Here is a 24,962-nt window from a genome sequence, read left to right as displayed (position 1 = left end):
ATTTAAAAATATACACAGCTTAGTGTGCTTCAAAGATTTTACCTCATAAAGTTTGAAGATGGGAAAAGAACAAATGACAACAAAAACCATATATGAAAAAGCTTTAAAAACTCATGCCACAGGGGCACCTGGGTGGCTCAGTGGGTTAAAGCCTCTGCCTTCAGCTCAGGTCATGATCCCAGGGTCCTGGGATCAAGCCCTGCATTGGGCTCTCTGCTCCACAGGGAGCCTGCTTCCTCCTCTCTCTCTCTCTCTGCCTGCCTCTCTGCCTACTTGTGATCTCTGTCTGTCCAATAAATAAATAAAATCTTTAAAACAAACAAACAAACAAACAAACCAACCTCATGCCACAGGGCTACTGGGTGGCTCAGCTGGTTAAGCAACTGCCTTTGGCTCAGGTCATATTTTTTGAAGGTATCAATAGTAAAGCAATGCATGCAAAATGGCAAGATGTGTTTCATCACAAAAGTTTCTGCTTGGAACATGTTTGGAAGAATATGGTTACTGGAAGCAAGCCCTTTTATAAAAACCTGTTTAAAAAAAAGTGGCTGAGGGGCGCCTGCGTGGCTCAGTGGGTTAAGGCCTCTGCCTTCGGCTCAGGTCATGATCCCAGGGTCCTGGGATTGAACCCCGCATGGGGCTCTCTGCTCAGCAGGGAGCCTGCTTCCTCCTCTCTCTCTGCCTGCTTCTCTGCCTACTTGTGATCTCCATCTGTCAAATAAATAAAATCTTTAAAAAAAAAAAAGGTGGCTGAAATGACTAAAGAAACAAAATTATATCTAGCTATCTATCTATATCTATCTATCTATCTATCTATATTTTTTAAAAAGGATTTACCCATTTATAAGCCTGAGTGGGAGAAGGAGAGGGAAAGGGAGAAAGAGACTGAAGCCGACTTTGCTGCTGAGCTCAGAGCCTAACATGGGGCTCGACCCCACTGCTGTGAGATCGGGATCTGAGCTGAAACCAAGAGTCAGAAGCTCAACCAACTGCACCACCCGGGCACCCCTATAAAATGATATTTTATAAACCCTGGAATGAGGAGAAATTTATGGAATAATTTGGCTTTCTTGAAATCCATCATAATGCTTTCATAATTTATCCATAATTATGTACATGTTGGCAGATTTAACTTTCCCATCATAGGAACATCTGAGTTATCCCTTGGTGGAAAGATACTAGGAACAATGAAGGAGATTTACTTCAAACTGTAGTTAGTAATAACGGATGCCACTTCTTGGACATCTAGGACACACTAGGTACTATGCTAAGTACACTACTTGCATTATCTCACTTAATCCACACAGTAAGATTGACCTTGTGAGGTAAGTGTTGTCATCCCCAGGCCACAGATGAGAAAAGCTGCATAATTTGCTGAAGGTCACAGAGCTGATAAATGGTAGAGAGCCTTCAAACACAGCGATGATTGATTCCAGAGAACTAAGCTGTGCTGGGTTATCTCTTCACTGCAGTTGAACCATGATTATAACAAGGTCATCATTTCTTTGTAAGTACTTCTTGAATCCCAAATTTAAGGGTTGAAAGTGATCAAAATAAAAGTACTTTCCAATATTCTGGATATCACACAGGAGTCTGAAAATCAGGATCGACAACTTTATGAATTTAAATACAACTCACCCAATCTTCTCAAGAAGGTGATTTAGCAATATGTGTAAAAGCCTTTAATAAATGTGGCTTTTGACTTAACAACTGCATTTCTAGGAATGAGTCCTCAGGAAATTACCCATGATATAGACAGAAAAAGAAAAACAAAGATGTTGCTATAAAAGAGCAAAAGTTGAGGGGCGCCTGGGTGGCTCAGTGGGTTAAAGCCTCTGCCTTCGGCTCAGGTCATGATCCCAGGGTCCTGGGATGGAGCCCCAAATCGGGCTCTCTGCTCAGCAGGGAAACTGCTTCCTCCTCTCTCTGCCTGCCTCTCTGCCTACTTGTGATCTCTGTCTGTCAAATAAATAAATAAAATCTTAAAAAAAAATAAAAGAGCAAAAGTTGAGAAATGTGCTAATTGTTTAGTAGGAGGAAGTTGATTTAAGCATAGCACATTTATACGATGGAATACTATGCAATGGATAAAAATCAGGATGTGTGCTGTAAAAAAAATACTAGCATGGTTAAAAGTTCATCCTTTAAAGTGAAGGAGACAGGAGCACCTGGGTGGCTCAGTTGTTTAAGTGTCTGACTCTTGATTTCAGCTTAGGCTGTGATCTCAGGGTCCTGGGATCGGGTCCCACATCAGGCTCCATGCTTGGCGTGGAGTCTGCTTGAGATACTCTCCTTCCCACCCCCCCCAACTTCTGCTCACACATACTCTCTCTCTAATAAATAAATAAGGTCTTTAGGGATGCCTGGGTGGCTCAGTTGGTTAAGCCTCTGCCTTCGGCTCAGGTCATGATCCCAGCGTCCTGGGATCAAGTCCCACATAGGGCTTCTTGCTCAGCAGGGAGCCTGATTCTCCATCTGCCTGTGCTCACTCTGACAAATAAATAAATAAATAAATAAATCTTTAAAAATAAATAAATAAATAAGGTCTTAAAAAAAAAAAAAGGTGAAAAAGACAAGCTACCAAAGTATGTTTAATATGATACCATTTTTTTTCTTTGGTTTGTTTCATAAAACTTAAACACATGCACAAAACACAGTGGAAAAAAATACCAAAATATTCACAATGAGAGTTCTCTCTGTGTCTTTACGGTATTTTCCTAAGTCTGTTTATGTTAACACAGACCATTTATCGCCTTCAGTAACTTAAAAGAGCACACTATCAATCGAACAAATTGTACTGAGGAGAAAATACACATTTTAAGGGAAATAGAACACAAATCAGAAAAATAGCAAAATTAACGACCTACCCTGACGATCTCAACAGTCCTTGGTCCCATATCTGTACCTATAAATAATGAAGCAACACAAATTAACTTTTTAAAATAAAGAGATAACACAGCTAGGATTTAATATTCTCCTATAAAAATATTACTATTAAGAAAATAGTATCATTTTCTAGGTCTTTCAAGAGAGAATACAAATAGGTATTACATACTTTCTCAAAATCCAAACTGGCAACTATTGGTTAGGGGCTATTTTAAGAGGCCCTCTGTCTGAGGTAGATGTGGTCATAACCACGTGGTCCGACAGAAGCTGAGGGAGGTACCAGCAGCTGCCCAGGATATGAGCCTAAATGGTTTGGGGGATGGGCTATTTTTGTGTCACTGTACATTTTCCTGCCTTAACAGAAAACAAGCCTCTCCTCAAGGAGAGGCTTGAAAAGACCCCTTGCCTTGCCCCAACTGCAAAGGTATATATGTTTTTGACTTTCCTCAAGTGACCTGTCATTTGAAATTTTTCTCTTTGGGAAATAGTTTTCCTTTATGAAGTAGCTTCGATTTCAGCTTTCCTGTTTTTCACGTGATTTGTGTACAGTTAAAGGCACATTCCCAAAATGAGTCTCTACGGCTTTCCTTCCTTTAGAACAGGCTTTTCATCAAGCTTGGGGCTTAGGTGCACATATTTGAAGATTTCAACGTATCTGAATTGAGGGTGAAAAATTGTTTTTAAAAATATTATTATTTAAAAAAATTGGGGTCACAGGATGGTTTTGCTGGAGGTGTGTCCAAGTCATACCTGAACTTTTGGGGGAAGGATCTGGAGCTCTTTTTGTGCCAACCAGGTTTTGCAGGCTGGTGATGACAGGAGCCAGGGAGGGATGGAAGCTGCTGTGGGTGCTGTGTTGGCTTCCCTGGAAAGAAAGCCCGTAGTCAGCTGTGCTCAGACACTGACTTGGTCTTAAAAATTCAGACTTAATATTTTAATTACTTAAGTAGCCATAACCACGTGACAGAAAATTCTGTAGAGGCTAAAAGAGAAAACAGAAGTGACCCCTACTCACATTCTTACCTCTCTAGCCCAATCCCATTTGACATTTTTCCATTGCCTTCCCTCTTATATGAGCTTTTATATATGGTTTCAATCATCAAGATAGAAAACATGCAATAATTTAAGCTTTTCTTGCTCCCCACAAAATAAAAAAAATTTTCCTAGATTTTTAGTGTTTATATATAATTCAGTTAATGGCACTACATGTCACTTGGGGCTATAGTCAACATTTATTACTTTATTACCCAAACTACATGATCTATTTTGCTAAAATAACTATCATAAAATCTTGACTAAAAGAAACTTTCTCCTCAGTTATAGGAGAAAGCAGCAAATAGCAAGGGAATATATTATTTAAGAATGGGTTAAATTTTTTTTCTCAGAGATTTTCCTGGAGTCAGTGGTAACTGAACCCAATCTGTTACACTTCCATTATTGTCCTTTTATTCATTTAAGTATATATTTGAGGTCTACATTTTATAGTCATGTACGGCTAGTAGCTAGTCAATAAGAATCATATACACAGTGGAGGACCTTTCCAATGCAGAAAATAATGTAAACCTCCTCACCCAAAAAGTAACCAATAATGAATAAAGAACGTTTTCTACCAAATTATCAAGGTTATGCTTAATTGCCTCAAAATTTTAAGCTAAACCTAAGATCACAATTATAATCTGATAAATTATAATTTGGTCCATTTCCTTAGTTCTATGATGCAAGTTAATATTTTGATTCCTTAAATATGAAAATATTCAAACATACAGAAAAGGTGACTTATACAGTAGACATTCATATGCACGCCACCTAGATCCCACCATCAATATTTTGCTGGATTTTCTTTATCACATAACCACTCATCTATTCACCAATTTTTAAAAATTCATCTCAAGTAAGTTACAGACATCATACACTTCACAATGGGTTTATATATTTAAAGGAGTGTTTTCTGTATTTTCCTGAAAGGATAGGATTTAAATCAATAGTGCTATAATAAATATTCAGAATTGAGGGAGTATAGCACATTATAATGTTTGCTAAAAAAAATCTTAGAACAATGTGTTTACCACAGCCTTTATAAATATCGACTGTGCCTGGAGGGGTTCCCTCAGTTATCCCAGGAAAAGATTTCTCAAGTGATTTTCCGTACACACCTTTCTCTGCAGAATACAGGCACTCTTTTCTGGTTGGTGGGAAAAGACTTTTTTAAAAAAGAGGCCCGGTAGCCCCAAGAACAGAAGATTCCCCTTAAGAGACCCACTTTCTCTAGGCCAAGTCTAACAAATGATAATTCTGCTTGGCCCTCAGAAGAAGACGTTTACCTCCCCATCTTATAATTGCCTAGAAAGAAATCTGTGCCCCTACAGGGTCTGAAGGTAGAAATGTTTGGGTATGGAATCCTCTTTTTCTGTGGTCAGGTCATGGGCTGGTCTTCAGTTCTGGATAATGGAAGACATTTCCTTTTCATAGCCGGCTATGAGCCTTCTTTCAATGAGCCAAATATCACTGCAGACTCTCATATCACCTCAGCCAAAATTTTAAGGATAGAGTAAGGATAAAACATATTTACTATTTTTCTTAAAACTGAATTAAACTTCTACCCCCAATGGTAAAAATTCTGTGCAAGAAGGTTAGATAAAAGTGTTTGATACTTTGTCTTAGGTTTCCAAAATAGGACAGCTCATGTTCATAGATCAGCTAAATAGTGATGATGGTTTTACTGACATTTAATAATAGAGCTTCTAAATTTGTTAGCTCTATATTTAACCTGAGTGTGAACTTTATTAATCACTAAGACGTTCTTACACATGTTCCTCAAGGACAGAAATCTAGTTCTATCTACTACCTCATCCTTTAGTTCAAACTTTTCTTAAAATGTTGGAATTCTTTGTATCCCTTTGTGATTTTGCATATGCTATTCCATCTGTCTGGGATCCCTTCTCCCTCTTTTCAATCTGTCAAACTCCTTGTGGAGTGAGATCCAATGGAGCCTCCTCTGTGGTACCCTCCCATATTCTCCAAGGAAGAAAAATTTTATCCCCAGTATTGTTCAGTCAGAATTCTAACCTGTGTACAACAAGGCTTTAGTGAAATCCCTCAACAAGCGAACCTTCCACTAAGAAAGAAGCCGAGACAACTATTTTTGCATCTTAAGTTTCCACTGTTAATACAAGTCTGCTCAGACTCATCATCAACCATTTGTGTCTGGAGTCCCACCACAGCTCTGAGTCTTAGTGCCCATGATATTTGCTGCTCATTGCACTGGCCAGAAATGAAAGAGAAAACATATTCTAAGCTTACATGATGTTTACTGGGTTTCAATGTTTTGCAGATTCTCTAAGACAGCTAGTCTGCGATCCTAGCTGAACAATGGTATTTTTCTTTACCCATTTTCTAACACCAGTGAAGCAAAGGAGGCGGTTCATAGCATTCCAGAAACACCTGTGGACTAATCACAAACTCAGAAGGACTTTTGAACAAAAGCTTTGGAGAGGCTTTAAGTCTAAGGCAACCAGGGAGAAGACCAAAACTTATGCTTTTCACCTCAAAAAAAAAAAAAAAAAAAAAAAAGAAAAAAAAAGGCCCATCTATAACTCACAAAGGAGATGGAGGTCACAAGCTAAGTTTCTACAGTTTCATTATGTACCAAATGGGACAAACATGTAGTCTACCATCTTGATTTTGTCAGCCATTATAATGAAAACAAAACTAAAACCCCAAACTTTGAAATATACTTTGTTAAAAACAAAAAGTGGCACTTACATCAGCCTTGCAAATAAACATAAGATGTTTGCTGACCTACAAAATATCACCCATTAAGGCCTCCCACTCAGAGGAGAACCCCCTATACTTCGCTCTCTTAGGAATATGCCATTAATTGCCCTCAGCATGTGTGAGTGGCTATTCACAAGTTAACTTTATAGCAATATTTAATTGAATGAATGGAACAATGTTGTGCTAATGAGGGTCAAATTGCCACCAGATGTTGCTTCTTTCTTTTTTTTTTTAAATAAACACAGCTGTGTACATGCATGCATGTGAAGGCAATACAGAACTACTAGTGGACGAGAAAAGTGGTTCTAAGGAAACACTGGTGAGCAATAAAGGAGAGAAAAATCTAGGGATTAATGAATAATAACAAATTTCCATTCCACCTTTCATTTTTATTTCAAACACATTAAAATGCACTGAACGTGGTGTTGTGAATATGCTGTCTAGTACACATTATTTCCAATCATTTATGAAATGGGGGGCTTTCTCCCAGTGGGGATAGGTGAGTGAGTCAGTCTGACGCAAAGCCATCAACAACCTGACTATTCTGTGAGGTCTTCCTCAAGGAGGTCCAGGAACCAGCTCGGAGTCTTCCAATCTCTAGCTGCACCAGCCCCTGTGCACACTTGGGAGGACAAGAAGAGAGGTGAGAAACAGCATTCACGTTCTAAATTATCATGGCAGAGCTTCCACTCATCTCTGCACCAAGAACTGTAAATGGGTGGTGAAAGCAAGAGGGGATAAAGGTAAATCAGTAATCAAAAAAAAAAAAAAAAAACCCCACACAAAATAACAAAAATTCATCAACTCCATGGTATTCACCTCATAACTTCATGACTTCTTTAACTATGGTAAGAGGATTACATTTCAACTCACCTCTTCCTTCTCCCTTCTGATGAAAGTATTCATAAGCAGTGAAATAATGAAGAAAAAGTGGTGAACGGAGGACAGAAAAATCATAGAGATAATTTACAAATAACAAATTCCCTCATAAGTCGTAACTCATAGCTGACTATATTAGGAAATCCGGATTTTAAAATAAACAAGGTTCATTTGTCTTTGTAAAAGCTTCCACAGCTATTTGTGAAACAGTGTGAGATGCAGCTGGTTACAGTTGAATGGAAATTTACAAGAATTTTTATTAATCAGTTTCCTCCAAGGGAGGTTGTGTCCATGGGGCAGAGACACTTGGAAGGGAATTCTGAACCTAGCCGCTACAACTTCGGTGAGAAACTGTGTCGGTGGTGGGAAAACCACTCAAGCAGATCCTTGTCATCCTGGACACCCTGCTTTACTTTTTCAAACTTCATTTGTGAAACGGGAATTGGTCTAGATAATCTTTAACGGTCCCTCCAGCAATAAAAGCTGAATTTGGTACATTCATGACAATATAGCTTTAGAGAGAGAAGGATGAATTTTTTGACTCCGGGAGAACTTACCCCCCATCTAATGCACTTAAAGCATTTAGAGGGTAATCATGGGTACCTGGTTTCTCACTAGCAGAGAAAGTAGCTCAGAAATCCTCCAAGAGGTTTCTCGTCAGTCCTGTTAGTCAATATAACAGCTTTCTTGTAAAGCTATTTATGATGGGGTAAAATAACCAGAGATTGGCGCTCTCGTGAAAACTAGAGTTAGCATAAAGTCAACCCACTTTATCACCAAGCTAGATTAGAACGGTTCCCTCTGGACTTCAGTTATACCAGCCGGGCCGACAGCACCCGGAAGACTCACCTTGAGGACAGTGGCCACCGTCTCCTGTGAGGCATTTCTCATGTCCTCCCCGTTCACAGATAAGATCTGATCTCCCTGAATCAGTCTCCTATCCAGGTCTGCAGCTCCACCTTTGACGATGTCAGAAATAAACACTCCATTTCCATTTCTGTAGACACCACCAAGCAGCAGGGAATGGCATGGTTTAGTATTCCTGAGTCCGTCTGCGATTACCGACATTCTATAGTTTCACTAAATCCTAAAGCTTGGAATAAGGGTCCCCCCAAACCGTCTCATCCAGTAATATCCACTAACTTCCCACATGATAAACCTCAGAGTGCTTGCCCTTTAAAGAGTTCACACATATTTACGTTGCCTACTGTAATATTCATTTCTATCAGTCCAAGGGCATCATTTCTGCAAGAGGATAATCTTAAGTGAAATGGAATGGAAATTCACTTTAAAAAGTCGAGTTAAGTACTCTTAAAATATACAAGTTGTTTCCTTACCGATCAGCTCAATTATTAGCATAGGATCTGCTTCTAGTTTCTCACCCTCTCTATTCCTTCCCTTATTATGGTTTTAACTGTATTTACATGTCTGAGGAGTAAATAAATGTAGGTCTCAAAGTTCAAGAGGGTGGGAAGTGGAGAAAGAGGTCAAAAAGTCTCCCTCACCTCTGTTCCCCAGCCCCCAAGTTCCTTTTCCAGAGGTAACCAGTATGTTAACTTTTTCTTGTGTATCTCCTCGAGATATTCTGTGTATGCATTAGCAAAGGCACGTACATACAGCACATATGTGTGTGAACAGATACACATGCACATACTCTTCTCCAGAGTTTTTTCTTCCAGTTTTGTTTTACTTTTTCAATTGATACACCCTCGGATTGGGCTTTATGAGCACTTGGGGCTTCCTCACTGTTTTTTTTAAGGGCTGTATACTATTCTACAGATGTTCTTCAATTTCATGATAAGTAAACTATTAATAAAGAAGACACAGGTTACTGTCATTCACTAGCTACAGCAAACAATGTGCAACGGATACCGTTGTGAAACGGCTAAGTCAAAGAATCACGAACATGAGAGCTTATGCACCTGAACCTTCACAATGGAAATTTCTGGGCTCAGGAGTGTGAATGTTCCTTACAAACTCAATCTGAAATACTAGTGCTGTATGAAGAGTGTAGGAGACAATAAAGTAAAAGGAGACAATAAAGTAAAAAACCATTCCTCTACGCGGAATCTCCCCAGGCACGTGTATGTCACAACCAGGAAGCAAACTTCAACACAGGTTTTGTCAGGTGTGTGGTGAGTTTATTTAGAAACAGGAGTCTCCGCTTTTCTGGTTTAAAATGCATTTTCAGAGTGATGATTTAATGGTACTGAAGAATGAGACCACGACACCATGATACTTGGCACAAGGTCAGTGCTCTCAAAAATTGTCTCCAATGTTTTTATTTTAATAATGGCTTGGATGGGGTGCCTGGGTGGCTCAGCAGGTTAAGCCTCTGCCTTCGGCTCAGGTCACGATCTCAGGGTCCTGGGACGGAGCCCCACTCGGGCTCTCTGCTTGGCGGGGAGCCTTCTTCCTCCTCTCTCTCTGCCTGCCTCTCTGGCCTACTTGTGATCTGTCAAATAGATAAATAAATTAAAAAAAAAAAAGGCTTGGATGGCTGAAAAAAAGTATCAGGCTAGCCATCAGAGGTCTGTGAGGGCACAAGACATAATACATAAAAAACCAACTTCAGTTCTTCCTAAGAAGATGGTTGATAACCATTTAAGGCCATATTGGGGTGTCACCTGGAAACCTTGCAGCCCTGTTGGAATAAAGACACACTAAATATCGAAAACCAGTAAACCACAGGAGCTGGAATTGCAGTTTCAAGATATTACTTACTTCTCTTACCTACTACTGTTATTCGATAATGCCCATCAAATGGGTAAGCAGCACAGACTTCAAAACAACGGATCCACCTACATTTTTGTTGCAAGTTATTCTTTTGGGGGCATCTTTCTTAATGAAAACTACAGTAATGAATAATTTACATTTGTCTCTCAAATATATCTATTCAGCTAATTTTTGAAACTCACCAACTAGTTGTAGGTAACATAGCATGAAATTCACATGGTAGTATCTGTTGATATTAACTGTTTCTTGGCTAGGGTGGCTTTAATTCACCTCATGCAAGCCTCAGAGCTAAGGGACTCCAAGGTAAAAAATCTTTTTTAAAAAAATTAATTAATTAATTAATTAATTAAGAGACATAGTGAGAGAGGGAACACAAGGAGGGGAAAGGGAGAAAGCAGTCTTCCTGCTGAGCAGGGAGCCCGATGTGGGGCTCATTCCCAGGACCCTGGGATCACAACCCGAGTGGAAGGCAGATGCTTAATGACTGAGCCACCCAGGTGCCCCTGAAAAAACCTTTTTGATTCTATTCTTATTCTATATGGGAACAAATACAGTTTGTGTTGATTGGGTTTTGAGTTCTATCTTCATATGACACACTTTTCTTGGTTAAGATCTTACGCTGAAACATGACTTAGGTCACTCTAATATTTATAAATAGGTTAATTTTAGAAACCTTGTCATTAGTTTACATAAAACTTTCTCTGCTGGTGTTCATAGGCTCCCTAGGCCTCCGGGGAGACAGGCCAATCTGTCCTAGAGCTTGTATTTCCTTACCGTTTCCCAACGATGCTCAGACCCAGTCCTCGGCCAGCCTTTTTCTGCAGATCCACTGGGAAAATCTCCAAGTTCTCCTCATCCCTGTAGTGTGCTTCATCTCTATACACCACCAGTCGTACCTTCTGGGGGGTCTGCCTCAGGGCTGTGATGGCTTCTTCGTGGCCAGCGCTCCTCAGGTCAATCCCATTAACCTGGAACAACGGGCATCTGAGATGGGCTGCTGACAGCAGAGCCCTCTATGCCTGCTTTATCTGCTGAGCTCCTTAATCTAACCAGTGAAAAACCTCTAGAAATTTCCAGGCATTCCCGAGGCACCAAGGCAGTGGCTACTAGTAGTAGTAGCTGTTTCACATATAAGGGAGGTTAACTCTTATACTCTTCCCACCCCCCAAAAGGTTAGTACACACAATAATGCAATTTTGCACAGCTGTGAACCTTACTATGGGATCAACATGGTTGGGGAGGGAGGGTGAGAGGGAGCAGGACGGGTGGAAAGGGCTGACTGGCTCATTTAACTGAGGTCAAAAGGGAAATAAACATTAGTGTTTGGTCAGCATTTTTAGACTCCATTTGCTTATTGAATTTGACATCCTCACTCTTAATTGCAATAAGTACTTTGGAATAAGTAGGAAGGAAATGAGAGACTTTCCACAGTGTCAAAATCCCCTTCAGGTACACTCTTCTGAACCTGGATCTGAGTGAGAACAAACAGGACATGAGTTAGAGGCAAACTATCCTGGAAACAGCACTGAGGAAAGCCATGGCTCTGTTTCTGGCAAATCATGTGAATCGGGACAAGCCGTGTAACCTCTAAGACTCTGTTTCCTCGTCTGCTACACAGAGATCATAGCCAACTTACTTACTTACTTTACTTGTTTATTTAAAGATTTTATTCATCCATTGGAGAGAGCATGAGTGAGAGAGCACAGAAGCAGGGGGAGAGGGAGAAGGATAAGCAGACTCCATGCTGAGCAGGGAGCCCAATGCGGGGCTCGATCCCAGGACTCTGGGATCTGTCTGCTGAAGGCAGACGCTGAACCGACTGAGCCACCCAGGTGCCCCTTATTTATTTTTTACTTAACAAACGTTTGTGTAGTGCTTGTGAATTAGCCCTTTATAAATATTTAGTCATTTAATCCTTACACCAACTCTCTGAAATAGGTGCCATTACTATTTTACAGACGAGGAAAGTAAGGCATGGAAAGGCTAAGAGACTTGACGAAGGTTACATAGCAAGCAGACGGAGGAGTCACAGTTTGAACCCAGACTGTCTTCCCACCTTTAGTCTCTATATTATTCTGCCTCAACTTCCTCTCAGAATGAGTTCCTGGAGCCCCTGTCCCAGAGAGAATCAGGCAGTGCTGTGGATGAGTGGATTTAGCACAAGGGAGAAACTGAGGAGCAGAACGGCTGAGGACTCAACGGGAGGGAGTCATGGGTCACTCCATCAAGGTCACAGCTAGGAAACGAGCCAAAGGGAAGAATAGGCCCAGGTCATGGCCAGGAAAGTATAACAGAATGGAAGAGTTCTCTCATGATGCTGTTTCTCCTCCACGTTCTAGTCCATCCCTGTGTGTTCTGGGCAGGTCGGGCTTATCTCTGCTCCTCCATTCCTTCATCTGTCCAGTGAGGGATTGGTCTCAGGCTTCCCCAATTCTAACATTCCAAAGATGAATGACTTGGGGCATGAAGAATGGTTACAGACAAGGGAGAAGAGAGCAATGAGCCCTTCCTGGAGAAGGTGAGTTTTGAGCTATTCTTTGAAACTGATTCGGTGAACCAGAAAAACGTTTTAAAAGCCTAATTTCCAAGCTGTATCCCTCTACCTCCACCCCCCCCCCCACCCTTCTGGTATATCTTGGGTTTGTGTTCTCACTTAGATTAACTACACCCAGCATGACAATGGTTAAGGGATACCTGGCTGCCTTGGCCAGCAGAGCATGTGACTCTTGATCTGAGGGTTGTGAGTTGAAGCCCCATGCTGGGTATAGACCTTACTTAAAATTTTTTTTTTTAAAACCAAAAAACAGTGGCTAAGCATGGGTTTTGAATACAGATGGGCTTCAGTTTGAGCGCTCATTCTAACTTACTCTGTGAAACCTCAGATACATTACTTGAGTTTCAACTGTGTCCTGTATGAGTTGGAGACAATATCTACTTAGTGTTGTGAGGATTACCTGAAGTATACCCTCTAATGCCCTGGGCACAGGACTTGGCCCACAGTTAAGCCCAGTATAAGTTACAAGTTGGGAATTTACAAGGGATTGAAGTAACCCGAGTCAGGGCTGTTTTCTGCCAGCGCCAGCATCCACTGTTAACTCAGGCCCATGCTGCATTCTCAGTGTTCTAGAGGTAAATCCATAGAACAAAGGGGGAAAACAGCGCCTCTAGAAAATGTGGCCTGAGCGGATTATTTCCCCATATTCCAATAGATGGCGCACAAGACCACTTCTGTTAATCCACTGCACCATAGTACTTCCAGGGGTGGAAGGTAAGGTCTCTTCAGCCTCTAAAATACCTTTTCAAAATCCCTAACAAATTATACATCCAATCAGAAGTACTGTCATGAAACTAATATTATAAAAGCAATTTATATTAAATTCCAGCATTAAGATGCTTGCTCAAATCCAAGTGATTTGCTCCAAGTTCATAGTTTTCATTTCCTCCTCTGCTTATCAAGAGGCACCACTAAATGCACCAGTAATCATTAAGAAAAATATCGCTGTGTAGCTTCAATATTGTGGAGTGATGTATTGCCTTAAGTGCCTTACAGAAGCACTATATGCATTATTTAGAGCACTGACTGTAGGAGTGGTAATAGCCGGGCTCCCTATTTGAGACAAAGAGCCATAGGAGGCCCCAGTTGTCAACGGGAGCGTATCACGTTGCTTGGGTAGGACGAGGAAGTGGGTGAATCACTGCTTTGGAAGGAAAGATCACCAAACCAGGCAGCAGTTCCTTGCTATTTTAGTTCACAGGGAAAACCAGGCATTAGCCTTCTACTCTTTCTGTTCCCACTTGCACAAAAATAGAAGAGGATAATGGAGGTAGGGGTAGGGTTAGATGAGGGACTTTGTTTGTTTTAGAAAGACAGACTGAACGTGCGTGTGCATGCGGCGGTGGGGAAAGGCATAGGGAGAGGGAAAGGGAGAATCTTAGGCAGGCAGCACGTCCAGTGCAGAGCCCAATGCAAGGCTCAATCTCACAACCCTGAGATTATGATTTGAGTTGAAATCAAGCCTGAAACTGAACAGACTGAGCCTCACCCCAGTGCCCCGAGGGACTGACTTTAAAAGCAGAGTCAGAAAGAAGTCAGTCTATGCTAATTATAGAATCATTAATCTTGCCATGCTAAAACATTACTGGACTATATCTTTGTATGCAAAATCTGGTTTGTCCCAGTTGTTTTTTTTTGGTTTGTTTGTTTTTTAAAAAGATTTTATTTATTTATTTGACAGAGACACTGTGAGAGGGAACACAGGCAGGGGGAGTGGGAGAGGGAGAAGCAGGCTTCTCCGTGGAGCAGGAAGCCCGATGTGGGATGTGATCCCAGGACCCCAGGATCATGACCTGAGCCGAAGGTAGATGCTTAACAACTGAGCCACCCAGGTGCCCCCCAGTTGTTTTTTTTTTTTTTTTTTTTAAGCAATCTTTATGCTCAACGTGGGGCTGGAACCCATAGCCCCAAGATAAGCGTCATTTGCTCTACTGACTGAGCCAGGCGGGTGCCCCATGGCTTGTCCTAATTTTAGTATGAGGACAGAATTAAAGCCATGAAAGGCCAGCTACCAATGTGGAGTACTCCTAAGCAGAAAGGTCACTGTCTGGAAAGCACTGGTGCAGAATTCTCTGGTTTCACGGTCTTGAAATACACCACCAAAGCTGGCCTGTCTTCTTAAGGCAAAGCTGCAGGCCACAGGCGGATTATGCTTCATTATGCGTCTATACACATCAGCCACAACTAGAACGAGTCCAAATGTGGGGCCTAAGCTGCTTGAAAGGAAACATGTTACTTGACCAAACAGCTATTTCTTAACTAAACACACCATATACTCTTGTACCGCCTGGGGTAAAAGAACAGCCTGTCCTGACCAATAAAAAAAAATAATAACTTTTTAGTTGACACACAATGTTACATTATGTCCTGGTCATCTTTAATGAGAAGCGTAGACCATCAGTCCATATTGGGTAATATAATTCAGCTGGGTGCCAGGAAATGGTTTGAGTTTTCAATTTCTTCCTTCCACTTAATTGCTTTCTTCATGTTAACCTGTCCTGAGTGTTTGCTTGTAGATGAATATCCTTTATGGAAGACAGCAGCTACAGCTGCGCTCTATCCAATACAAACAGAGTTTTAAAAAGTTTTTTATTGAGGTATAACATTAAGAAATAAATTACATTTATTTATTTATTTATTTATTTATTTATATATTTTTAAAGATTTTATTTTATTTATTTGACAGACAGAGATCACAAGTAGGCAGACAGGCAGGCAGAGAGAGAGGGGGAAGCAGGCTCCCTACCGAGCAGAGAGCCCAACGCGGGGCTCGATCCCAGGACCCTGAGATCATGACCTGAGCCGAAGGCAGAGGCTTTAACCCACTGAGCCACCCAGGAGCCCCAAAATAAAGTATATTTAAAGTGTACAATTTATACGTGAATTTATGTCATTTAGACCTATACAACCATCACCGTAATCAAGGAAATGCATATATTAGATTTAGTTTCAAGTGATCATTATAGAATCATTCGTGGGCTTACAGATCACACAAGTATCTAGGTGTGTGTGCATCTGTACTCTTGAATAGTCAATCTATTTTTTTTACAAAGCCAATTATGATAACACCAGTTAATCAGAAAACCTGAGGGAAAAAAAAAAACCCTCAAAACTTCTGACCACTAAAAAAACGGTGCTGTATGCTAAAGCAGTCAAGCCAATTCCCAAAGAGGTCTTGCTTATTTTTCTAACCTCATACACTTGTGCCTTAATGAATGTACTGGGAATATGTCCTAATCCAATGATGAAGCACAGTAAAACTCTGCAGAGAAACCCTGAATTTAATTTGCAATGAGCCTGGCCTCTCCTTTAACTCCTTCTTGCCTCTATTTTCTGCCCTTAATTATATCTGTGGTTTCATCTTGGGAGGCAGACTTGAACCACCAAAGGGAAAATAAAATTCTATGATGTCATTCATAATGTGCTATATTAAAGTTGCAAAGCAAAAATGCACATGCCCACCATAAAATGTTAACTATTCAATTAAATTCATCCAATGAAAGAAATAAATGTTGCCTAAAGGTTTCACACCATCAAAAAAGCTCTTTCGTTCCACCTACCAGAATGCCTGGCATTGACCTGCCATTCATCCGTTCCCTAGTTCAGACAATGCCTGCCTTGCCATTTTTTTTTTAAAGGCTTTAACGCCTTTGCTAATTGAGAGTGCATTTGAAAGAGGCAAGCTAATCATTTCGACTTATTAATAAGTACCACGTACATCCTAAAAGGAGAATATTCTACATTTTCATCAACTAGAAGACAAAAGAGGAAAGGCATGGACCTCCACTTAAAGATTAGGAGTAGGAAAACAATACTTAAAACTGCAATAAAGGTCTTTAAAATATCAGGTGTGCATGTTTATGCATATGTGTCTGTGTTTTGAGGAGAGAATTTAGACAGGTATGATGGAGGGGCACAAAAAAGTAAAATTGCAACACTGTACACTCCCATTTGATATGAGGATTATAGAACTATTATAACTACAGAACTTTAATTTTAAAAAAGTTTTCACAGATTTAGATAATATGCCATGATTTTGATGACAGTTATTCAACGTACATGAAAAAAAAAGGTACACTTTCTGCTAAATGAGAGACAAATGAGGATAAAGTACAAGGCAGTGAGTGAACAGACTTTGTAGATCAAGTTCAGTAAAGGAATTGTATTTGCTAGTATTTTTTAAAAAACTTTTATTTACGTATTTATATTAGTTAAAAAAATTTTTTTTTAAGATTTTTATTTATTTGACAGAGAGAGACACAGCGAGAGAGGGAACATAAGCAGGGGCAGAGAGAGAGGGGGTAGCAGGCTTCCCGCTGGGCAGGGAGCTTGATGTGGGGCTCGATCCCAGGAATCTGGGATCATGACTTGAGCCAAAGGCAGAGGCTTAAGGACTGAGCCACCCAGGCACCCCCTAGTTTTTAAAAAAAAAATTTATTTATTTTTTTAAGCAGGCTGGGAGGGACAGAGAGAAAATCTTAAGCAGGATCTGGCTTCCTGCTCTTCAGGTAGCCTGAAGTAGGGCTGGATCTCAACCCTGAGATCATGACCGGAGCCTAAATCAAGAGTCAGACACTTAACTGAGCCACCCAGTGCCCCTGTTATTTGCTAGTATTAAATAAAATTCATACTCCCCTACCTCTAATATCTGGTCACCAGCCCAAAGTCTTCCATCTCTGGCTGCTGCTCCTTCTTCGTAGACTTCGTGTATAACTATAGCATCCTATAAAAAACAAATTCTTATTAATTTTCAACAACCATAAATGCTTCCTTACACAAACAACCAAACCATAGGCAGCAACCCATAATTTGCTCTTCGCTAATAATGTCCTATTTTATTTGACCTAAAAGTAAACAAAACATGCAGTTATGATATATTCAGAGGTATCATTAATTTTTTCTAGGTTTATGATTTCATTCCTTCAGGACTGGCTTTGCCTAATATTTCAAGTTAAACTTCCCCCATGTGTTTTACTGTTAACCTGTACATTGCTGCTGTGTATGAACTTGAGGTGAACTATGTGTCCTTCTTATTTACATTTTATGGTATATTTTAAGACACGGTTTCAAGTATTTATTAGTATTCAAGGATTTGGCATAAATGTGTGGCCTCATGCAGGGGGTCTGCCAGGCCTCATTACTCCAGCAATGAAAGAAAAGAACTGAAGTGGAAGAAATGACCCTGGAGGACGAAGCATGGAGGAGGGGAAAGGGCATTCATGAACCTAAGTGTCAGACAGCTGTGGGTTCAAATTCTGACCTGCCGATGTATAACTCTGGGCAAATTAACTCCCGAACTTAGCATTCTGAGCCATAGAATCAGGACACTATCGAAGGTAGAGAACTGTCAGCTGGTGAACACAGATCATGGTTAGTGAATTTAAAAGATTCCTATCTTTTCAAATTAATAAACTTACATTTTTTTATTATAAAAATAACACACGTCAAGGACTCTAGCAAAACCACAGGGTGTAGTAAACTGTCAAAGAGACTGCCTCCCTCCCCTGCCCCTCAGTCCCACGCCCCAGAGGCAATCCCCATCAGCAGTTTCCTAAAGACCCTGCAGACAGTTCACACCTGTACACCCATATACTGATATTGTATATATATGGGTTTTGGTGAGACTATTTAAAAATTATTCAACTGAATATGTTCATACAACTTTTTCCCCTGATGTTGAGCACACAGGGGATTTTTTAAAAAATTTATTTATTTATTTTGGGGGGAGGGAGAGAGAGAGAGAGAAAGCATGAGCGGGAAGGGCAGAGGGAGAGGGAATCTGAGGCAGACAATAAGCTGACGTAGGGCTTGATCTGACAACCCTGATGTCATGACCCTGAGATCCTGACCTGTGCTGAAACAGAGAGTTGGATGCTAAACTGACTGCTCTACCCAGGCACCCCACACGCAGGGGATTTTTATGAAGCCGAAAAATGAACCAGAAGTCATTGGTTCTTTCTGTTGTTTATCAAACCGAGGGGCACTGATATAACGATGCTGAGAGGATCATGCCAGGTGTCTTGGAGGACTGCTGGGAGAGGAAAAGAGCTTCTGAATGGAGACTAGAAACAGACCTGTGGGTCCCATGAGTGTGGATTTGAGCCCTGCACTGCCCAGTGTTCCCCCATCCCCACCACCCCCCAGCACACACGCTGGTTGCAAGACCTTGCAAGCAGTGGTCAAGGGAGGAGACTCTAGGCATAATGAATCCTACCTTGGAAGAAGTTCTGTGTCCCAAGTATTGGGGCTTGGAAGCAGCAGGATTTCTTGACTTGCGATCATAAAGGTCTGGGTAAGAGAGGGCTTGATGATCACCGGGAGGACTTATGATAATGACCAGGGGCCTACCAGTGACATCCGGGAGCTTTGTAAAGAAACTAGAACTCAAGAGTTTCAGAGGGCTCCAAAATGACTGAGGTTGATTCTGCCTTAGTCCAGAAATATGGAGCCTCAGAATCAGAATTAAATTGACAAGAAGTCAACGTAAAGAAATATTTCTTGCAAAAATAAAATAAATACGATAGAAAAGACCCAAACCAAATCTTTTTATTTAATTTTTAAAAATTTACTTGAGAGAGCGAGCGAGTGCACAAACAGGGGGAGGGGCAGAGGCAGAAGGAGAAGCAGGCTCCCCAGTGAGCAGGGAGCCTGATGTGGGGCTTGATCCCAGGACCTTGGGATCATGATCTGAGCTGAAGGCAGATGCTTAGCCGACTGAACCACCCAGGTGTTCCCCAAATATACTTTCTTTTTTTTTTTTTTTTTGAAGATTTTATTTATTTATTTGACAGAGAGAGAGAGGGATCACAAGTAGGCAGAGAGGCAGGCAGGGGTGGGGGGGAAGCAGGCTCCCTGCCAAGCAGACAGCCCGGTGTGGGGCTCGATCCCAGGACCCTGGGATCATGACCTGAGCCGAAGGCAGAGGCTTAACCCACTGAGCCACCCAGGTGCGCCTAAATAAAATCTTTATTTTTATTTTTTTAGATTTTATTTATTCATTTATTTGACAGATCACAAGTAGGCAGAGAGGCAGGCAGAGAGAGGTGGGGGAGAAGCAGGCTCCCTGCTGAGCAGAGAGCCCGATGCAGGGCTCGATCCCAGGACCTTGGGATCATGACCTGAGCCAAAGGCAGAGGTTTTAACCCACTGAGCCACCCAGGCACCCCCTAAATAAAATCTTTAAAAGAAAGATTTGATTTAGTTATTTGAGAAGATGAGAGAATGAGAGCAAGCGAGCATGAGAGGGGTAAGGTCAGAGGGAGCAGCAGACCCCGTGCTGAGCAGGGAGCCCAATGAGCAGGGACTCCAGGATCATGACCTGAGCTGAAGGCAGCCGCTCGGCCAACTGAGCCACCCAGGCGCCCCAATAAAAAAAGAAATATATTGTTTCTCAAATACCAAACTCATGGCCGATGGATGATCTGTCTGGTCCTTGAGTCTGTGTGGACAAACTACTCATTTATTCTTTCCTTTGACTACTGCTGTGATTTCTCTTAAAAGTTATCAATGAAAATACAAGAACACATGAGACACACTGAACTATTAATAGAAAAAAGTCACATTTCTTACAATGTGCCTGTGTGCTGAAAGTGTGTTGTGACGTTACGGTTCCGGACAGCTGTATTAACTGGGGGTGCTAGAGGTGACAAGTGGGGCCAACAGCTAAACTAGAAATGCAGGCTGGTGAACTGAAGAGAAAAATGGATTTGTTTTTCAAAACTTACATGCTTCATGAGGTAGGACAGAATAATATTTAAAAAAAAAAAGATACCACACTGAGGTATTTTAGGTAGCTATTTGACAAGGCAGCATGAAAATTTTCTTTCTTTCTACTTTGAAACAATTGTGATTGTATGAAATAATGGGTCATTAATGAAAGGCTGCCCTTTATTGTTTAAAATAAAAAATCTGGAGTTGATTATACATGTGATTCTTATCTCCTCAGTGTATATCCTCTTAAATGTTAACGCTCTGGAGCTACTCACGCAAAACTGCTTGTTGGCACAGTTCTGAGTGGCTCCTCTCCCACTCCTCTCTCCACATATTTAAATAACATTCCTTCACCCTAGAATACCTCAGTGACTCTGTCTACCAATATCAATGATGACTTCTAAAACTCATCTATTCCAGAAGCAGCATATTCATCATTTCCCTGTGGGTGGGTTGCTGGCTTACACGGAGGAGAGACTGTAGAGATAAATGATTATGAGCTAGGTCCCTGAAGTCAGATTTCTTAGTTCAAATCCTGGCCCTGCTACTTCTGGCCATTGGGCTTGGGACGACTGTTAACCCCTCCAGGCCTTAGCTTCCTCGTGTTTATATGGTTTTAACAATATTATCTACACATAAAGCTTTACGTACAGTGCCAGCACATAGTAAGGAAGTGAGAACATCTCATTATATTTAATGCCTCCGTGCCAAAGTTGGCGCATGCTTCCCATTCGTGCCATTCAATCCTCATAACAAGGAAGCAAGTGCAGTATTATTGGTCTCATTTACAGTTCCGGGTGAGGAGGCTCAGAAGGATTCAGACTTGACCAGGTCTTTGCCGCTTCTAAGTAGGAAAGATCAAATTCCAACTTGGGACTGTTTAACACCAAAGCCTGTGTTCCTACCACTACTGCAAGCATCTCATCTGTTTTGAATATTTTATTTTGCACTTGCATAAAAGCTAACTTGGGATTTTCCATATGGCATCAATTCTGTTGAATTATTGTCTCCTCAACTCCACAGCAAAAACCTTAAGGGCATGAGCTGATCATTTTATAGAGAGTGAACAAAAAGACAACTGTGGAAGTGAAAATTGAAGCCTTTGGCTTAATGAGGTGGGGTGATGATCTATGGACCTCACTTGCTAGTGCTGGAACCTGGTTAGGGGGTTTGCACCATACAAAGCATGATGGGTAAGCTCCCTCCCCAATTCAACACGGAGCCTCGCTCCTAATTGTTTATTATTCTTGTCTCTTTCCTTCCTTTCTTTTTTTTTCCCCATCCTCTTTCTGCTTACCCATATTATTCACTGAACGATTCTTTCTATAGGAGCAGATACAAAAGAAAATTATAGACACGTGATGCATTGATGTTTGAAATAAAAAGCTTTTCAGTACAAAAAAAACAGATTAATTTCTCCTAATGGCAGACTTAAGAATCATTTACAGATGACCAAGACTGACATATAATAAAAAACTAATTTTTTATTGTAAGAGAATAGTATTTTTATTATAAGAGAAATTTACGTAAGATGGTCTGTTTATTTACTGCCTGAAACAAGACCAACAATTACACTCTGGCCACTCTACTTTACTCATTTGACTGGCCAACTCTGGAGCCAGGGAAGAATTTCATCTGTGAGCTGGAGAATCTTTCAAATGTTGGGTTTTCCCTAATCAGAAGGGTCAGGCAGGATTTTAGAGACACAGGAAAAGTCTTCTGCATAAAAACTTTCTTCTCATCAGTTTCTGTCTGAAACATGTTTAACTTGAGGAAAATTCCTTTATTCCCTTAATTAGGAATAACATTAAAAAAAATAGACACCCCAAAAAGAAGCACCTGGCAAGTAAATTTAACATACTGTTTAAGGGACTACTGTCTTTTTTTTGAGGGGGGGGGAACTACTGTCTTAATGTCTCCATTCTTTTTTATTTTTTTTTAAAGATTTTTAATTATTTATTTGGCAGAGAGAGTGAGTGAGAGAGCAGGCATGCACAATCAGGGGAAGTGGCAGGCAGAGAGAGAAAGAGAGAAGTAGACTCCACGCTGAGCAGGGAGCCCAAAGTGGGGCTCGATCCCACAACCCTGGGATTGTGACCTGAGCAGAAGGCAGATGTTTAACCAACTGAGCCACCCAGGTGTTCCTTGGTATCTCCATTCTTAAAAGAAAAAAGTATTTTTTAAATATAGATAATATACATACATACTAGACATACTAGACATAGACATACTAGACATACATACTAGACTCAAAACTGAAGTTTTTTTTTTTTTTTTAGATTTTATTTTTATTCACAAGTAGACAGAGAGGCAGGCAGAGAGAGAGAGGCTCTCTGCTCAGCAGAGAGGGGCTCGATCCCAGGACTCTGGGATCACGACCCAAGCCGAAGGCAGAGGTTTTAACCCACTGAGCCACCGAGGTGCCCCAAAACTGAAGTTTTGCGTACTAGACTCAAAACTGAAAAGTTTCTCTGTAGCACCTGTCCCTCAGCCACCATATTTCCCTAATTAGAAACAAACAGTATTAAGTTTCTTATGTATTTTTATAGGTAGGCTATATATCTATATTTGGAAAGTACAAAGTCGCCAAAGGCTGGAAGGTCATGGTCTCTCTTATCTGCTACCTCCTTTGTTTCATGAATTTCTACTTGAGACAGCCAAGTGCCACGTCTTCTATGAAACTTTTTCTGACTCTCTCCCCCTGGCAAGGCTGATCAACCTCCCTGTGGGTCACTACAGTATTTCCTAGTATTACTGAACTTATCACAGTGTCACAACTACGTCCTAGTCTCAGAAGAACCCTTCCAACTCCTCTTTGTACCGTGGTGCTGAGACCAAAGTAGGCACCGAGTAAATGTTTGCTAAATGATTATCAAGAAATGGGTTGGGATAGAAAGAGGATCAAAATGACCCAGAAAGAGGCGGCCACCAAGGTATGTCATAATCTTATCCTAATCCAACCAAGCTTCTTTCTCTCTCGTTCTTTTTTTAAATCCCAACCCAGCTTCTAATGACAAAATATTAGTGATATACAACTAAAATGTCCTTCATGTGAATTTCTAGGGGATTTATTTTAGCTCCAAGAGTGGTTTTTTTTTTTTTTGAGAGAGGGAGGGGCAGTGTGAGAGAGAGAATCTCAAGCAGACTCTGCACTGTGTGCAGAGCCCGACATGGGGCTCAATCTCACACCCTGAGATCATGACCTGAGCCGAAATCAAGAGTCGGATGCTTAACCAGCTGACTGAGCCACACAGGTGCCCCTCAAAGAGCAATTTAAAGAGACAAGGGTAAGGGACTTAATTATCACTGAGCCCCACGAAAATCACAAACTCCTCCAATGGGATTTAAACTCTGCATTGCTGTTCAAGAATTTCACAACAGGGGGGGCCTGGGTGGCTCAGTCATTAAGCGTCTGCCTTCGGCTCAGGTCATGATCCTGGGGTCCTGGGATCGAGCCCCTCATCAGGCTCCCTGCCTGGCTCCATTTCCCACTCCCCCTGCTTGTGTTCCCTCTCTCGCTATGTCTCTCTCTGTCAAATAAATAAATAAAATCTTAAAAAAAAAAAAAAAAGAATTTCACAACAGGCAGTAATGGACCCTTAGAGTCAAAGTTACCGGACACTTCAGCCCGTCTGCCATCACTTTACTGTTCAAACTGCCGATAAGTAGGCAGAGCAACTCATCAACATACCAATACTCAGCAAACGGCAATTTTATTTTTGTCACCACAGGCCCAGAACCCTTGAAGAAGCTATGTGTTAGGAAAAGCAACTGTGGGTATCCGTAAGCACTCCTGAGTACGTGAACTCTTCCCCAGAATGAGATTTTATACATTTCTAGATATTCAGTGGATTGTTTCAGTAAGCATTTCAGAGCAAAATTTTGATAAAGAATTATGTTGTAGATATTCCTATAAGGGACCAGGTATATATGGCTTAATTTTACTGCTTATAGGCATGCTTTACCTAATTCGATCACTCTAGAATTAAACCCAATCTTTGCCATACTTATAAAGTCCCCGCCCCCATTCTCCTCAAAAAAATCCTAAGGGACATTTTAACTACAGAAGAAATTCACATTAAATTTCACATTTATGGGGAAAACATATTACCAGGGATCCCCAAAGAGTGTTATGTCTTATTTCCCTGCTTTATGGGAAAAATCCCTCCTAATAAGAAAGACCCATGAGGACCAAAGAAAGATTAAAAAGATTGTGTATAAAATGGGCATTGTTTTTTGTCTGGAAGAAACCAGGGTTCAGATCTGTGGTCTTAGAGGAATAATGCTTCTTTTAAACATCATTTAATAGAGTTCCCCTCTGAGGCTGTTGCTGTTCAGAAATGATACAGACGTGTCTTCTATATAGTAGATGACTTTCCCAGCAGGAAGGCCAAACCAATGAGGGGTGATAATATTGTGGGGG

General features: G+C 40.9%; 1 protein-coding gene across 1 annotated transcript in view; it reads right to left on the bottom strand.

Moving 5' to 3' along the window:
* PATJ (PATJ crumbs cell polarity complex component) overlaps window positions 1–24,962 on the bottom strand; it is a 362,302-nt gene that overhangs the window by 24,114 nt on the left and 313,226 nt on the right. The window contains exons 35-40 of the mRNA XM_032839752.1: window positions 17,469–17,552; window positions 11,050–11,243; window positions 8,389–8,536; window positions 7,196–7,282; window positions 3,637–3,751; window positions 2,868–2,905 (exon numbers count right to left, since the gene is read on the bottom strand). Of these exons, the coding sequence (XP_032695643.1) occupies window positions 2,868–2,905; window positions 3,637–3,751; window positions 7,196–7,282; window positions 8,389–8,536; window positions 11,050–11,243; window positions 17,469–17,552 (666 nt within the window). The remainder of the gene's footprint in view (window positions 1–2,867; window positions 2,906–3,636; window positions 3,752–7,195; window positions 7,283–8,388; window positions 8,537–11,049; window positions 11,244–17,468; window positions 17,553–24,962) is intronic.

Source organism: Lontra canadensis, unplaced genomic scaffold (assembly GCF_010015895.1).
Source record: "Lontra canadensis isolate GAN:19392208 unplaced genomic scaffold, GSC_riverotter_1.0 scaffold109, whole genome shotgun sequence".
NCBI classification, from domain to species: Eukaryota; Metazoa; Chordata; class Mammalia; order Carnivora; family Mustelidae; genus Lontra; species Lontra canadensis.
The sequence above is the reverse complement of the archived record's forward strand: the minus strand, read 5'-3'. Positions and strand labels throughout refer to the sequence as shown.